Here is a 17,545-nt window from a genome sequence, read left to right on the forward strand (position 1 = left end):
GCTCATCTAGTTCCAACCCCCTGCCATGTGCCAGGACACCTTCTGCTAGACCAGGTTGCTCACGGCCAGGTCCAACCTGGCCTATTTAGTAAGTTTGATAATTAATAAATAACTATTTAATCTATTAACTATTTAATATCAACTATTTAATAAGTAAAATTTATTTTACTCTGAATAATGGCAAGTAACCCTAGTAATACTGACTGATTTCTAATACATGTTAAAAGAATAAAAGAGTATTTTTAAGAAATTATCTATTTTCTTTAAAATGGGAAGACTAAAGGAAAAATAAAAAGGCACCAATATTGCTGATATAAGAATATGAAAGTCAAAACCACAGTGCTCAGCAATATGATGATGCTGAAGACATAATGATTATGTGTAGGATATGCAGTTTCTGAGAAATAAGCCTGGAAAATGAATATGACAATCCTATGTATTTTATTATAATATAGATAGCACAGAATAATATGAAAAGTTTTTAATAAATTAAGCTTGTATGATCATAATTGCCAATATTAAAAATGTGGAAATATTTCAAATTTAATATATCGTTTTCAGAAAGCATTTTGGGGGACTTTATATGACATTATTTAAAATGTTATTTTCACTATGGGAGGTGCATTTGTACAACCAGGGAAAAGTAAAAAAGGATAAAAGAAAAGACGAAAGCAGGAGACTGAGGAAAAGACAGGAAAAAACCGAAGATTTTCCCATTCACACCTCTATCTCGTATCTGGTTTTATTCGTTGTATTCATTGAATCTTGATGTTTACACACAATCACAGGCTGTATTTTCAGTTGGTGCTAAGTTTGGCAAACATTTTAATAGTATCTTCAAGCCATATAGCTACATTCAGCTGATCAAAAATTATCCCTCATCCAAAACATATACTCTGTTTTCAAAATTAAGACTCTTTTGCCTAATTAAAGGAAAAACAATCAAATTACTTTTACAGAACTCTACTATACCTTTCTGGACAAGCAATACTATTTTAAAGAATAATGTGTCACCTCCCAGAGTTGTGGTGGCTTTGTTGATTTTCTGCAGTTATTTTAATTTCAGGCTAGTAAAATTCCTCTCTGGGAATTCTTCTCTAATAGTTTGAGAACTTTAAGTAATTCCTGATCTCCTCCTCAGAGTTCTGCAACTATTTTGCCTATCAGTTCCATCAAATTCTTGCCTTGTGGATGGCTAGAATATGCCCATAACTGCTGTACCTGTCTCTCAACATTCCTCATATGTAATCACACAGTTTTATAGCTACAGATTTTGCCAAGATAAGAAGCAGACAATATATCTGATATAAAACATTAATGCAAGACTTCTGTTGTTGTTGTCAATACATGTCTGATTTTAATTTAATTTTTTTTTAAGAAGTTCTAGTAAGGAGTCTTCCTGTGCTAAAGCTTTATTAGTGAAATATTTAAAGATCACAGATGTTCCCCAAACCATAGAGAACACTGCAATTTCCTTGCAATTTTGGTAGAAATGGACTTTAGATGAAGACTTCATAGTATAACCATACCCAGTACACACATCCGTTACCTACCATTAGGCAGACTTCCCAGACCATTGTTGGTGACTCACATCACCTGCATTGTGCAGCATTGTCCCATTTTAACCTCTCCATTCACTACTGCTTTATTTTGAAGCTCTCTAATTAGTCTATTTAATTATCTAAAAAAAAAAAAAAATTGTACTTTTTATTTATCTACTTAACATATTAAAATACACTATTTAAATTCAGTCTCAGAATGAACTATGCTGAATTTAGATTAAAATAACACTTCGCTAAACTACACTGCTGAAACCACCAACCTGCAAGAACTAAATACCATTTAAACAGCTGCCAGCAATATTCTCATAAAGAATGCCTAAAACAGGAATCACAGAAAAATTTTACAGGTCCAACATACTTAAAACACTTGAGGCATAGTAGCCCTGTACTTGCAAAACACTTTGTCATGTTCATCCAGAAAATCACTTATCCTCTTCTCTGACAAAATTTGAGAAATTTCAACCCCAAAAGCACAAAACATAAAAGTTAATCCACTCCTTGAGGTTAAGCTCCTAAAATTACTTTAACACCTAGTTTAATACTTTACTAGAAATATTTTGTTACCCACTAAATATTACAGTTTCTAAGAGTCTCAGAGTACAGTTATTTAAACTTATTCAATAAATTCTACCATCCAACAGTACTACTGTCTCCAGACAGTGTATATAGTGCAGCAGTAACTTCTGCCTTTACTTGAAATAGCTGGAAGATGTGGCTGATTCCTTCTGTAAAATCAGACACCTGAAACAATATTAACCTGTACCCAAGCATAAACTTGGAAACCACTGGGAGAGGCTTTGGTCATTTCACAAATGTCTGCACCTGTGCTAGAGGCAGTACCAAGGAGAAATCTGAGAAGCTTACAAAGAAGGCAGCAAGCCTCAGCCTAAAAAGGCTGTGCCCAGAACACATAAGAAAGCGCACACTTTATCAAGAGCACTGGATTGAAGTGCCTGAAGCCACAAACAAAAATAACTAGTGGTCGTTTAAAAATCTGTTTAATCTCCGTTTTCATTTCTCTGACTTGAAAATTGAACAGAGGCTCAGCACATTCATATGCTGGAGATTTAAAAAGCAGCTAAAACATTAGAGAGATTTATAAAAAACAATGATTGGGAAAAATGAAAAAAGGAGGGGAAATGTTACTTATAAAGGACCACAGATCTCTCTCTAACTCTGCAGGAGAATGACAACTAGTTGACCAGGTGACCGTCAAAATAAAACACTTGATCTTTCTTAAGCATACATGAGACATTACATAAGCACAAAATTTAACTTTTCTCATCTAAAAACATTCATCTATCTTACCTAAAAACATGCATGCAACAGTTTCTGGCAACACTCCCATGCAGCTATGTTCATAGAAGTTTCCAAACAACTTACTACTAGAAAAATGGGCGAAATTCAGTTCTAAGGTTGGCTGAAGTTTGGTAACTGCAGAATTTCAATATATACACCACCATCAAAGTGCAAGCTCCCTATAAACACTATCTCTTCAAAGAATAAACAAAATTATATTCAAACATTTTTCAACATTTTTGGCCTATCCAAGAGTCCTTAACTATATACTCTGCACAACTCTCAGGCCCTGAAGCGTAAGAAATAAGAGTTAAATAAGCAACAGTTAAAGAAGCAGCGTTTTCACTTTCTATGAATAATTCTGGAAGAGCTTCATGTGCAACAGTAAATTCATGATCTGTTCTGCTATGAGCCCTGTCGAGTGTTAATAATGCTCGCTTTGGGATGACACACAAGATTCTACTACTTGCATTTTATCAATTCTTGCTTGGGGGGTGAGAGCTATTTATGATGTCCGTCTGCTGAGTGGTACAGTATTTTCTGGATGTGTGATTATACGGAAATAAAAGATTAATTATTATATATGTGTACATATGCACATACATATTCCCCTACAGACAGATACACATCCTGTAAGCTAGTTCAAGTCCTTTTTTAAAGAACAAGCAACTACCACAGGCATTAGGAGGTAATAAAAAGAAAGAGAATGAGAGCTGGCATGAAGACAAATCGGTTTGCAAGCACTGGCCTGTACCGCCTATTCCAGTTCAAGTCGCAGCACAAGACTCAATAGTTTGGACTGCAGAACAGGAAAAGACCAGTCTAAACATCAAAGACCACATCTCATAATCATAATACTGGTACAGAACTGTGAGCTGTTGGGCTTAGGGAGGCCTGAAAACACTGAAACCTCAAATTCTTTCTTTTATTCAAATGGGAAAGACAACAAGGGGAAGAAAGAGGAAACCAAACATTCCTAGAAAAAGAAGCATATGTCAGTACCTCTCACTGAATATTACCGCAAGAATTTTGAATTCTAATATAAAATCCATTTATTTTGAAAGCAATCATGTATTAGAATGAATGGTATGATCTATTACAGCAGTCAGTCAGCTAAAACATTAGAAAACTCATCGTGGATTCCACAACATTCACATTCGTTCAAGATTACCAGCACAAGCCACACATTTGCGATTAAACGCAGCACTGATTTCAATTATTCCTAACCAGAAAACATTCTCCTCTCTCTTAGTTTCTTTTTCAGATGTGGAAGGGTAGCACACCATTCACCGCACTTATATTTGCGGTTCTCTGAAACAAAGGACACCATTTTGTAGACAGATACTGCCTCGTCAAATTGGGGGTGGGGGGTAAGGGATGTTAGTAAAATTCCTTAAGGTGCAGTTTTACTGCAGCATGAGCCAACCCGAATCTGTCAGACCTGTCCCTCCATTACTCTAGCATGCATGCAACTGATGAGTGACACCACTGAAACATCCCTTTTGTTGGCCAGGTTACTTTTCAGATAGCTCTGCTTCCTGAAGCAGTTCAGTGCACGGCTGTAAAAACGTACAGGGGAGGGTGGCACTGCTTCAGTCCCAGGTTGCAGTTTAATGAATCTTTAGGTTGATTTAATAAGGTCAAACCCAATGAACACAGTATTCCAAATTAAGCTGTCACTGCAAGTACAGTTCTGCCAACCCAAGACTGTTAGATAGCTTTGGCCAACACAAGGAGGGGGTAGTAAGTGACTGCATTAAGTCACATTGACCCAAATGAAAACTAACCTGAAAAACAGTTCTACCAATGCAAGACTGTCAGATAGCTCTGGCCAACACAAGGAGGGGGTAGTAAGTGACTGCATTAAGTCACATTGACCCAAATGAAAACTAACCTAAAAAAAAAAAAAAAAAAAAAAAAGTGTTTTTGAATAGGATCACTTCCACAATCCAGTAGTCTGCAGGCCAGAGACACAGAGACACATTGGCATGCAGGAAAGGATGACCAACAAGCAAGCCAGAGTACTTTACTAGCTCTACGTGCTGGCTTTGGTGTTTGCGCTTCTTAGCATGCCAGTAGAGTGAAGTATACCAGGGCTTGATTCGGGGCACTCCTCCAGCTACTGGTGTAGCAACTCCAGCCTTTCCAACTATACCACTTTCCCCCTCCTTGCCTACAACCAGTGTGTGCCTCTATTTTTAATTCCGGCGCCCCCCCCGCCCCTTACTCTTTACCAACTTGATTTGTTTCTATGACTTTGAGAGTGCAGGTGACTCAAAAAGGCAAGTGACTTTGAATTGTTATTCTCCCTGAGCAGCAATGGCAACAGTGGTGAAGATGAGTAACCGTTTCCTTCAGTAGCAGTGTCAACTTAGAGTACTCAAAGTAGTCAAGTACCAAGATACAATATCAGGATGACAAGCTCCCAAAACACAAATCTGGCAGCTTGTAAAGAGGACTTACACTTTATCTTTTCTTTTTAGATAAACTAACTTGCTTTTGACCATGTTGAAATACCCACTATGCACATCAGCTCAGATTACTAACCTGACTTGTAGAACTAACCTGTCATTACTTACCCCTCCACCTTTTAACCTTCCTAATGAAATTATTTTTGCCCATAGCTTTGTTTTCAAGTAGATTGATACAGATTATGAAATGCAATGGGAAAACTCTCAACAGTCCCTCTAAAAATACTAGCAATTAATATTTTCCTCATTTCTAAAATTCTGAGACTAAAGTTAATTTTATGGGGATGTTGCATGACGCCAGGCTTCTAACCAAAGTGCTGACAGGTGCTAAATCAGATAGTATACAGAAACTCATCACAGCCCACATACAGACTGGAGTCAGAGTGACTCTGAAGAGTCTCAGGACAGTGTGAATTACGGTACAGCACAACAGTAACCTTTCTCAGGAGGCAGAGCCAGCATAAGAGTCCCTGAAGGTCTCTCAAACCCACTTCACTGCTAGATACAATGCAGTGGAGAACTCTATCCTCTCAGTCGTATACAGGCATGAGAAACCAATTTTAGCATTAGAAATGGCACAGAGCACTGCAACTCTAGGATGAGTGTGCTTTAACCTACGTAACAAATCCAACTCACACCAGAATGCTCTGATCTGCACAAGTACCTAAACCAAGAACAAGCAAAGATGTCAAGACGAAACAAAATTACATGGCAGCATTTTTACTTTGTAATCCAACTGCAGGAGTTTTAACATTGAAAGCTAAATAAAGTCTAGGACTAAAAGAGAGTAACTCTGGAAAACATTACACGCCATCCTCACTGAGCTTTAGAGACATAGCCTTTAACTTGGTTTTCACTCCATTTCAAAGAGATTTTATTAACAACTTATTTTCTACTGACCTACTTCCAGTTGCACCAATGTGTATATATTCTACAAAGATACACGTTTTGTACTTGGTGAACCCTCCCATTTCCTAAAGCAAAATTCTCATGATTTTACAGCAGTCTAGACTACCGGTTCCAACCAGAACAAAGCTGAAATCGTATTTCCAGATTTCCCAATTTCCCTCAGGCTGCAGAGTTATGCCTACTTTCATATTCTACATTTTCTAAGAAAAAATGTCCCTAACAGCTCACAAATGCAACTCTTTGACCTTAATTTACTGACTTCACACAAGCAAAAATAGTACTGCTTTTCTTGCCACTGGAATTTTACTGGTGATAGCAGAAGCGGGAGCTTTAGAAAAGAGATGGATTAGAAGTTTTTCAGAAATAATGACACATGCCAACTATGTTTACAAAGGATGAATAAGGTATTTAAATAAACGTGTATTTTCAGCAGAAAGCTTTGAAGTTGCTTAGCATTTCTTTGGTTTGCTTTGTAAGTACGGCGGTTCAGTGCCGAGAAAGAACCGCCTGTCAAAAAACCCAAACATATAGGGTAATGTCATGGTTCAAGCCCAGCCAGCAACTTGGAACCACGCAGCCGCTCGCTCACTCCCCCCTCCTCTTCCTTCCTCCCCCCGCTCCCGGAGGGATGGGGAGGAGAATCGGAGGAATGTAACCCCCCTGGGGTGAGATAACAGCACTCCAGTAACTAAGGTATAATACAAACCACTGCTGCTACCAATAATAATGATAAGAGGAATAACAAGGGGAGAGGACACAACCGCTCACCACCCGCCGACTGATACCCAGCCCGACCTGAGCAGCGATCTGGGCCTTCTGGGTAACTCCCCCCAGTTTATATACTGGGCATGACGTGCTGTGGTATGGAATACCCCTTTGGCCAGTTTGAGTCAGGTGTCCTGTCTCTGCTTCCTCCTGGCTTCCCCTCCTCCCTGGCAGAGCATGAGACTGAGAAAGTCCTTGGTCAGAGTAAACATTACTTAGCAACAAATAAAAACATCGGTGTTATCAGCGTTGTTCCCAGACTGAAAGTCAAAAAAACACAGCACTGCACCAGCTACTAAGAAGGAGAAAATATGACTGCTATAGCTGAACCCAGGACAGGTAACCTTTTCCATCTCCCCCCAGAATGCCAAATTCTATTTCTACTGTCAAAAAAGTACTGAGTTTGCTTCATTTCATTCATACTACTTCAACAGCTTAAGAACTGAACTTCACTCATTCTACAATACATTGTGCTATTGCACAAACAAAGGGGCAAAATTTCTCGATGATTCTTCTTTACTGTTTCATGTAAACAATCTTTTTTAAAGAAAAATTATACTCTTTCTGACTAGGACATCAGGACTAAAGCCCACAGAAAAGCACTGCAGTCAGTGGGAGTTAAATAACCATCAGGTTTCATTCTTAAATCACAAGAAAATAACAGGTTTTATAGTTCTCAAAATTTAACCACCAATAATTTCCTACTAAATTATTCATATGGTTTGATTAAATTTCAATAATAAGTTTATTATGGAGAACCATTACTACATTTTGGATAATTAAGTACAGGCATTTATTTTCAAATAGTAACAGAAGAACACCACAGTTAAAACACAAAATGGTACCAAACCTACAAGATTTACCCGACTTTGAATACTCTATCTGAATGTAGAGCAAAAATTTTAAGGGCAAATATCCAACAGCACCTTCATTAAATTAGTAAGACAAGTAAAGTAAATCAGTTTTTTTCAAGGAAAAGCATTTTAACAAACTTCTTTTTACATCCACACTGTGTCATAAAGCTCAAATAGCAAATTTTCTATATATTAAGCACTTCCTAAGTTTAATTCTAGTTTCACTGCACACATTTTGCCTCAGCATTTGTAACATCACCATGATTCTAAGCAGCCAAAAAAAACAGCCCCCCCCCCAAATTATGTAAGAAAAATACAATAGAAAACATTAACCAAAGAAACACTGCCTTTAAGTTAAAAAATCAGTAGTGTTTTCAAATACCATGCACAGCCCTCTACCAGTCTGTGGTTTAAGAGAGTATTAAAAAGTTTCTGTGCTTCATTTTAGCATTTTATCTCCTTTACTACTGCTATATGAAATGAGTTTTATCATGCACAGCAATATTAACAATGGCTGGTTTCCAAAAGCTCTGTTCCCCATCACTCTCCTCCAAAAGAGCTGCCAACTCACTCCCTTCTGCATCCCTCACTCTCATTCTCATGCACACCTGCCCAGTTCCCCCTGGGTGCCATCCCTGGAGAGCTGCGGAGGGGGCAGCACATCCCCTACAACATCTGAAACACCCATGTGGGAATTAGTTGAATCTATTCCAGCTAGCACACGGGCTGCTGCCTTTTGAAATGTTTAACAGTGCTGGTCCAGTTTCCTTTTATCAACAGAATTAGGATGTCTCTATTCTGCTCAGCACCAATTAGACAAATCTTTCATCTCTGAAACCTTTGCCTAACTGCCAGCAAGTTTTGAACTAATGTAACTTCAGGGAAGATCAGGAACAAAGAAATTAGACTGGCTGACTGGTTAAAAACCTTACTTCCTTAGAAAAGCAAGCTAAAAACATTTGTCCAGACAAAGCTCTATCACATACACAAAGTAAACTGAAAGACACAAGTATGTTTTCTTTCCATTTATGAGAGACTAATTCTCAGGCACTAAACTACAGTAATAAGATTTCCATAGTAAGTAAAAGTTTCAAGTTGATCTTTTGATGGTCTCTCATGTTAGATACAGTGATAAAATAAACAGATCAGTAAGTTACAGAATAGTAGAATAAAAACAAAACAAAACAAAAAAAACCAAACTGTAAACCTGCAGATCTAAACCTATTCCTTGACGGCCAATCAGGTTATTTTCACAGAAAGCTGTAACATGGACAAAGACTACAACTGCAGAAGAAATTCTTTAGTGACTGCAAGCAAATACTAATACTACTACACACTAACATGACCACTTTTTTTAAAAAATCGTGCATTTTTCAGGTGCTGTAGCCAGCAAGGAAGGGTTTGGGGGAAGACTCCAGAAATACCCGATTTCATCAAATTCCTTTTAAAATACTCTTTCTTCTTCTCTTTCATCTACAACATCTGTATTGGTTCAAAAAAATATTTGTAAATAGAAGAGACCTGTGTCTCCTTAATGCTTATAATACATTTTGCCAGCACAAAACTTTTTCTCTGCCTCAACAGTTTGGAAAGTTTCAATAAATCTCCTGGAGAATAACTGCCATAATTTCTGCCGGGAGATATTAAAACACAACACTAAAAATTTAAGGCCTAAAATCGCTAATGTTTACTAAGTAGTGTTTCAGCAAAAGGTGACAGGCTTTATTCAGGGATGACAACAGAGCACCATTAAGATTAGGTAATATAACTGAACTACTAGAAACAAGTGGAAACTCACTTGAGAATAACCAAGACTTTAAAAAGGCTGAACAGTCTTCACAGTGAATTTGAATGGATTTTTCTCCCACCATGGCTGCAAAACTGATCCTAACACTGCAGCTCTGACATCTTCATCAGATAAGTACGTATCTTCTGTTTCACATAAATAAAACATATGTTTAGAATATCCCATGCTATCTAGGTACCATGAAGTTTTCAATGTTAATTTCTAAGCAGGAACATACTCTGTGCCAATTTTATCTTTGTTTACCTTTAACAGTACTTCATCATGCTTAAGACATCTCTGCACCAGCCAAAATCTGATGTCAGCACAGCAGAGGGAATACAGTTCACTAGTTTACTGCAGCTGCAGAGCCAGCAAACACACACTGCTTTGAGTGACACCAGTAATAAGCATGTGTTTTAGATTTCTATGTAACAGTTATGATTAAAAAGATGTTGCAGTCTGGAAAAAATTCATGTATGAAGAATTTTTAACATAGATTGGGGACTAGACAAAAGTTTGGTTTCTTTAACTACCAAAACGGCTATAATATATACTGCGAACAAATGATCTGCTAATTGTCTGTTGTTTTTCTTTCTGGTTGCAAAGATGCACATATGCATTAAGCAGACAAAATAGTATTAATTTATTCAAGTAGACAAAGAAGAAAAGTAACCTCAGATGATGTTTGATTTCCCTTCCTTCCAATCATCTCCATACTACTGTCTGCAAACCAAGGGATAATTTTTCTTTCACTTTACTGTTGTGAGATTAACACTTCATTTTTGAGTCTTTGAGCATAGCTAAGGCTCCTGCTGTTTTGCAGACTTACGTGTACGAACTCCTCATGAGAATACAGCTATACATCAAGGATTTTGTATCCAAACTTTAAATTATCTGAATACACAAAAAGTCTCCCACATTATACCATAAAAATACATGTTGACAGGCACACCCAAAGTAAGTCATTTATATGATTAAAGCATGTCACTTACATGAAAGACAACATCAGCTCAGCTCTGCTCAGCTGCAACCTTCCAGTATGACCCTAAGAAATACTTAACCTTCAACAATTATTCAATTTTCTATTTCAATGAGTGATCTTTCTTCAGAAGGGGGTCAAACCCAGAAATTCCTAATTTGCTATCTGACATTATTTTGTATGCTTTTATTACAATAACTCTTTTCGTATCTTTTCCACAGTAAATAATCTTACACTTCTCAAACCTCCAGTCAGTATCCTCAATCCTAATGTTTATGCACTATTTTGTAACTGATTATGTATCTTCAGTTGTTTTGAGGTTTTTTTCCTTTAAAAAAGCACCCCAAAAATAAATAAACAAAACCAACAACGCGCACACACACAAAAAACCCACCCCGCCACAAAAAACTTGAAGCCATTACTTGTTTCAGTCCACAGAAAGAACTTCCTCTGGAGTTAATCATAGTTGTTTAGTAGAGAAGCATACTGCCCAAAGGCCATCTTTCTTATTAAATGAAGCTGGAAGACTGTAACTGAAGAAAAACACTGCAGGAAAGGAATATTCTATACTATCTTTTAAAACAGTTATGCCTGATGTTAAGCCACCTATCACGAAGTTTCTATACAGTGCTTGCTAAACAGCCTATAACAAAGTTCTCGCAGAAAACATCTGTCATTTTCTGGGTTCTTAAGCAGAGACAATGAGGTCTGGTTTACATTAGTGCTAGGCACTCAGAAATGTAACTGAAATCAAAGGAACTTGTGGTCTGATCATAAAGTGCAACAGAATGCACAGTCACTTCAAAAGTTACATTTTAGAAATGCCAACTCAGGCATATGAAGCCAGCTTGTCTTTCTTGAGTTTGGATTTTTCCTTTTCAGTAGCTCTTCAGTTCCCCATCTTTTAAATTGCGATTAACATTATGTACCCACCCCACAAAAAAAGCACTAGCACAAGAATAAAATTAATAATTTTTTGAAGTTTATAATAGAATACATGAGGGCATAAGGACTTTTGAACTAGCCTGTGCGTTTCGGTGGTCTGTCATCAGAAGTTATTCCTAATTTAGCAACCTCTGTTTCTTCCCCCTTTCACATTGGGGCTTCCTTTCTTTCACAATATATTTATCTTATTGTTGCCAGGAAACCATTACAATAATATTGTACATGTGAAACTGCCACTAATTACTGATGCACTTGTAACAAAAGAAAATTATCAGATACAAAAACAAAGGGTGTCATCGTCAATCAATTTGAAATTCAGTAACATCTGGGGGAATTGGGTGAGCCTACACATGGTCTGTTTCTCTAAGGACTGAGAAAACTGGGACATTCACAAAGCAAACAGCTAATATTCCATTGGAATAAAAAAAAAAAAAAAAAAAAGAAAAATAGAAAAAAAAAATCAGAACAAGATTTCTTCTTCTCTGACTAGTGGCCTGTCCTAGTTAATGAAAAACTTGATTGTTACACGAGTCAAACTAATTAAAAAGATTAAACTATGAGCAAAATCAAATTAGAAATTTGGCTTTAGGCTTATGTGGCCAGCATTAGCTCAAGAACATTGCAAACTGCAGTCAGCAGTTAAATACAATTAATCTAAGTTTTCAAATTGTTAGAATAATTAACTGTGGATCATTTCTGTAACCTGGCTATATGATCTCTGCAAAACTACTTCTAATTCTTAAACATAAGCATGTAAGTACATGCAAGTCGGAGGTCTTAGCTATGAAAATACCTATGTCATCTAAGTCTTGACAGCAAATAGTATTTATTAACTAATACAATACAACATACTTAATATGTTAAATTTTTCCCCTCAAAAACGTACCAAATTCTAATGTATGACAACAGAAAAGGTTTTCTTCTCCCAGATGATACTCTAGCTTGTATTTTTTAGTTTCATTCAAAACAGCTACCTAGGCATAGCCAGGTCAGATCAAAGGTCCATCTAACTATGAAGTCTCAGAAAGTGGCCATTAATTTACGCAGAAACATCAGGCGAGTGAAGAGCAACGTTTTTTCCTTCTCACATACCACCTGCCTACTCCAGAACATTTAAGAAGCAAACAAGCAACCTTTCTCAAATTGAACGTTATGTAACAGATGTCTAAAAATCACCTGTGCATAATATGATAAATTATTAGCATTAACTATTTCTAGTGATATGACGATAATCTTTCAAAGATAAAGACACAACAGGCCCAACTGCAGAGAGGCCAACATCTAATAACCAGAGGAACATGCAGAAAGACAATGGGAAGAAGGAGAGGGAGTGTTTGTTTCACTCTGGCACAAATACATATCAGATAACTAGGAAATGCAATGGGACAAGATAAGGAAGACTTCAAGGCACACTAGGAGTGCTAACTTTTCCAAGTGATCACAAGCTAGGCCTTGGGGTGGGGTGGCAGGGGAGAATTGGAGGAGAGAGTGAAGGGGTGGGGTGTTGTAGGATGGAAGTCAAAAGAAACTTTTACAGAAAATGCCAGGAAAGATTACTGAACTGATTGAAAACAAAAGGAAAAGCACTCCCCAAAACAACAACAAAACCAGAGTAACAATACCAGCTGTGGTAAAGAACTTCATCGTCAATAAATTCTAACCTCTAAAACTCTTAATTTCACAAAAAACAATTCTTACAGTGCCTTAAACCTTTGTCAAAAATCCCTATGCTGAAACTAATTTATCGCTCCTTTTCCTCTGGAAGGTTTCAGAATCTTCCTCCTTTTTTTGGGGGTGGGAGTAATTTTGTATCTTTAGTGTCTGACTAAATGTGTTTTTTACAGATTTTATGAATTTGCATAGCTTACACTGGTATTTATAAGTAAAAACAAACACTGGACTACAAATGTTTCCTTTTTTTCCTGTAGACTCATTATATGCTTTACTAAACTATAGTTGTTGGTAAAAAGCTGTATCTGAACTCATCAACATGCATAATTTCTTAAAAAAAAAATCTAGCAGGCAAGATAGTTTTGCAGAAACAATACAAAAGTCCCCATCTCCATCTCAGAAGATAACATTTGTAAACCTTCACATTCCAATCAACAAGTTCCTTCAATGCTCTAAGGCAGGGCTGCCATAGAAAGAAGATGCTTTTTCCCCTATGCCAGCACAAGTATTTGTGAGCTCTCATGATAAATCAGGCAAGGAAATTATTCATGCTAAAATTAACAGAGATTTGTTTTGCTGGGTTTTTTTGTTTTGGGGTTATTTGTTTTTTTTTTTTTTCTTAAGTTTTAACCCAGATCTGCTCACCCATCCGTTCTGGCACTCAGCAAAACAAAATGCTTGTAGAGAGGGTACAGAACAGAGGTTGGGACAAGCAGCAGAGCGAGCCGCTTCTTTCAGTGGCAGTTCTGGCTTTGCCTACAAAAGCTGTTTAAGTCAGACTCTGAGAAAGTCTCCAGGCATTTTGGATCAATGGGGCTATTTTTACTGTATCTGACATTAAGCACACTACTATTAATCTTATTCACAGTGATTACAAGCTTTTATATAAATGACATCAAGATATTCTCTTGTGACCAAAGAAAGTTGTATCTGAGATTTAATAGTTTACTGACAGCAATATACAAGTCTGGAGTTTGACAAAGCAGTAAAATAGTCAATTTTGAAACAAATCCAATAGAGAGAAGCATTGCAGCAAAACAGACGCTAAGTTTCTAAAACTTTTTACAACCTTCAACTATCTTTTGGAAAGAAACATAACATTGCTAGTACAATTGTTAGCAACTTGCATTTAGTTGCTGGCCCAATTTTCAAACTAAAGGAGGATTACTTGGGTACCTTGTAATAGTTTGGTTTTCTCCACCTCTATCCCTTGGTTGAATAAAAATTACCAATTTCTCCACAAACCTTAATAAATTGACAAGCCTCTGACTTACAGCCCTGAAACCAATCACTATATAACTTGAACAGATGCGCTGTAAAGAGGAACACTGGCCTAAAAAAGAACAAACCAAAAGTCATTCTGTAGTCAAAGTACAGTAAGCTTTAACTCGCCACTAAATGCCACCTGCCTAGTTTGGTTAAACATTATCTGGTCTATGAAATGGACACTTGTCCCTAGCCACACCACAGTTAAAATAATTTCTTCAATAGCTGAAATTATACATCACAACCATCTCACTCTAAAAAGGCACTGACCCATTAATGTAATCTAACACCAGCAAACACCTTTTTGACTCCACTAAGCACCTGAACTAGTGTTTCATTCATCATACATATGCAATCCAGACGCTTTCTACATCACTCCAGAGGTGCATGTTGATTTTAAAATTCTCAGTACTTTCAGGACTGTGCTAATGTTATCATACAATATATCAAAACACTGTAAAAGAATCTGGCCTACATTTTATTACCCACAACCCCAAGCAGAAGGAGGGAAAGGATAGAAAAACATTCTTTTTAGAAGTCCTTGGCACAAAAGCTGCTGCTCAGGCACTTTGGGACAGGTGCCCAGAACGTCTTAAGTTCCAATAATAAGAAAAGCCTTCATTACAAGAAGAGATCTGGACACAGAAATACAGATGCAGTATCAGAAAACTTGCTAATAAAGACACAAATTTGTAACCAATTAAGTTGACCATGACTTCAACAAGCTAAAAGAACAAAAATTTGCAGGAACTGACCCAAAGCCTGGTGGCCAAAGCATAAACTTACACATTTCTTCTAAGAGACAAGGCAGCAGCAAAACCCCTACAGTTTCAAGGACTGATTCATGCCTGAATTTGAACATTTTGCTAAAGCCAGTATTTACCACCGGATTGTATTTAAGTTGTGGAAAGTTATCTTATAAATGAAACAACCCACACTTTTTTAAGCATTTCCATCCCAAGCACTGCATCATCATAATATTCTACATACCAAATGAATGTTTTTGTAAATCAAGTTGATATCAAGAAGCACGGATTTCATAAATAAAGATTATATATGTGTATGCAAAAGGAAAAAAATAAAAAGACTTATTTAATTCTAAAGTGTACAGAACTTCCAATTTTCTTGATACTTCAGTAAAGCCAATATCTGACAAAAAAATTCTCAAACTCAGGTTAAACAGTACCAAAAAGATAAGACAAATCCTCCTGTGTTGTTTCAGTGATGGTAGGTCCACTAGCAAAGTGTTTGTTCCCATGTAGTCTACAGTCTTGAAGTCATCTGAATTCCTTAACATTAGTTCATTTAAAAAAAATGACAGAAACAACAACAAAAACCCCCTGCTCTTAGCCTGAAAATTATGTCCAATACACACACATTAATTCAGAAAAACATATACATGACTTTGAAATTCTATTATTCCTATTATCCAGGAATTGCACAGCTCACCACTTCAAGTTCTCCAACCAGGATGAAATAAAATACCCATTCAGTAAGCATCTCAAAGCTGCACTACTCTCCTTTTGACAGAGACTTTCATACAACGTCTCTGTCCAAACAATCAAAACTCTAGGATCTTCTCCCGTAAATGGCAATATTCTGCTGGAGTTTTGAAAATGCTAGGCTGGACTCGTCCGTTCAAAATTTGCATAACTGTAATTGGACAACAAGGCTCATTTTCAAAGAAACAACTGACATGTGTCTTGCTCCTTTGAAAGCTAAGCACAAAGCCTACATTCTCTTCACATTTATAGGCAAGAGATTTTTCTATGTACTAACTGACTAACCATGACTATGATTTCTGGTTTTTAATCTTTGTGGGGTCACTGCTGTGATGGGAAACAGATCATCAGCTGAGAGAGTATTTCCGATCTCTAAGAAAATTATGACTATCTCTCCACCCTGGGCATAAAACCAAATCCCAGGTTACAACAACTTTCTGATCCAAAGACCACACTGTTAACAAGTGAGTTGTGCCAATATTTGATCAATGCTCAACTTTATTCTCTATTTTCAGCACAGAGTTAAGAAATAATACTACTGTATCACAGTAACATATCACATTTCCAGTGGAAAAAGGAATTAAAAAAGTAAAAAAAAAAAGGATAAGCCTCAGTCTCCCAGGAGGCTATCAAGCAAGCAGAGAAGATGCTTCTGTAACAGTCGCTTTGGCTTATGAAAATTCTGCAACTTTGCCAAGTACCAGTTGTACTGAATAGGAAAGAAATATTATTATATGAAATTACAAGATCCGAGGCAGAATTTACCTATGAAACAACTTCAAAATTCCATCTACCAACTCCAGAAATTAATCTTCGCTGTTTGCGACCAGTGCTATCTTTTCAGTAAAGAATACCCTTACCTAGATATATTTGTTTTCCCTGCTCAACTATGCTTGCTCCAAGCACTGGAACCCACAAAAAGTTTCTTCTAGCCTACCAACAAAAGCTTTCAGTAACATATCCTGCATTATTACTCATGATCCCACTTCAGACCTCTCCCCAGAATTGGATATATTTCACACACAAAATAGCAGCTTAATGTATAGACCCTGGCTTTGCAATTACTTGCAAGACTACAGTCATGAATCACAAAAATGACTTTTCCTCTTTCAAGGAAAAGTAAAGAGGTGGTATTCCCATAAAGGTCTGCAGGCAAGTAGAAGATATTTCAATTGTGCCAAGGAAACTCTGGCCGTTCTCCTTTCCAGTGATGAAACGTCTACCTTAACAAAAAAAAAAAAAGAGGTGATGGTCAGGATTGCTCACCTTTAACCGTTTAACCACCTCATCGTTGGTAATTTTGTCCGTAATCTCCTTCACTCCAGGAGGATAGTAGATGATTTTACCATCGGCAGCAGGTTTTGGTTGGGTAGCAGGGAAGTCCATCCTGGTGCTGCTGGTTATAAACTTTCCTTCTCCACAGTCCTCTACCGGCCTCTATCGGTCAGAAAACAAAAGTTCAACAGAATGGAAACGACTTTCTAACCCTCTTTTTCCATTTCTCACCCTCAATTCGCAGAAGGCCCCGGTTATCAC

The 17,545-nt window shown here is 37.1% G+C and overlaps 1 protein-coding gene across 1 annotated transcript in view; it reads right to left on the bottom strand.

Annotated features, from left to right (window-relative positions):
* The window catches only part of PDS5A (PDS5, regulator of cohesion maintenance, homolog A (S. cerevisiae)), an 81,208-nt gene extending 63,766 nt beyond the window's left edge, over positions 1–17,442 (bottom strand). Inside the window, 1 exon segment of the mRNA XM_010020094.1 lies at positions 17,276–17,442. Within this exon segment, the coding sequence (XP_010018396.1) occupies positions 17,276–17,395 (120 nt within the window). The 5' untranslated portion in view covers positions 17,396–17,442.
* Between the last annotated feature and the right edge of the window lie 103 nt (positions 17,443–17,545).

Source organism: Nestor notabilis, unplaced genomic scaffold, assembly GCF_000696875.1.
Source record: "Nestor notabilis isolate BGI_N333 unplaced genomic scaffold, ASM69687v1 scaffold9768, whole genome shotgun sequence".
In the NCBI taxonomy this organism is placed as follows: domain Eukaryota; kingdom Metazoa; phylum Chordata; class Aves; order Psittaciformes; family Psittacidae; genus Nestor; species Nestor notabilis.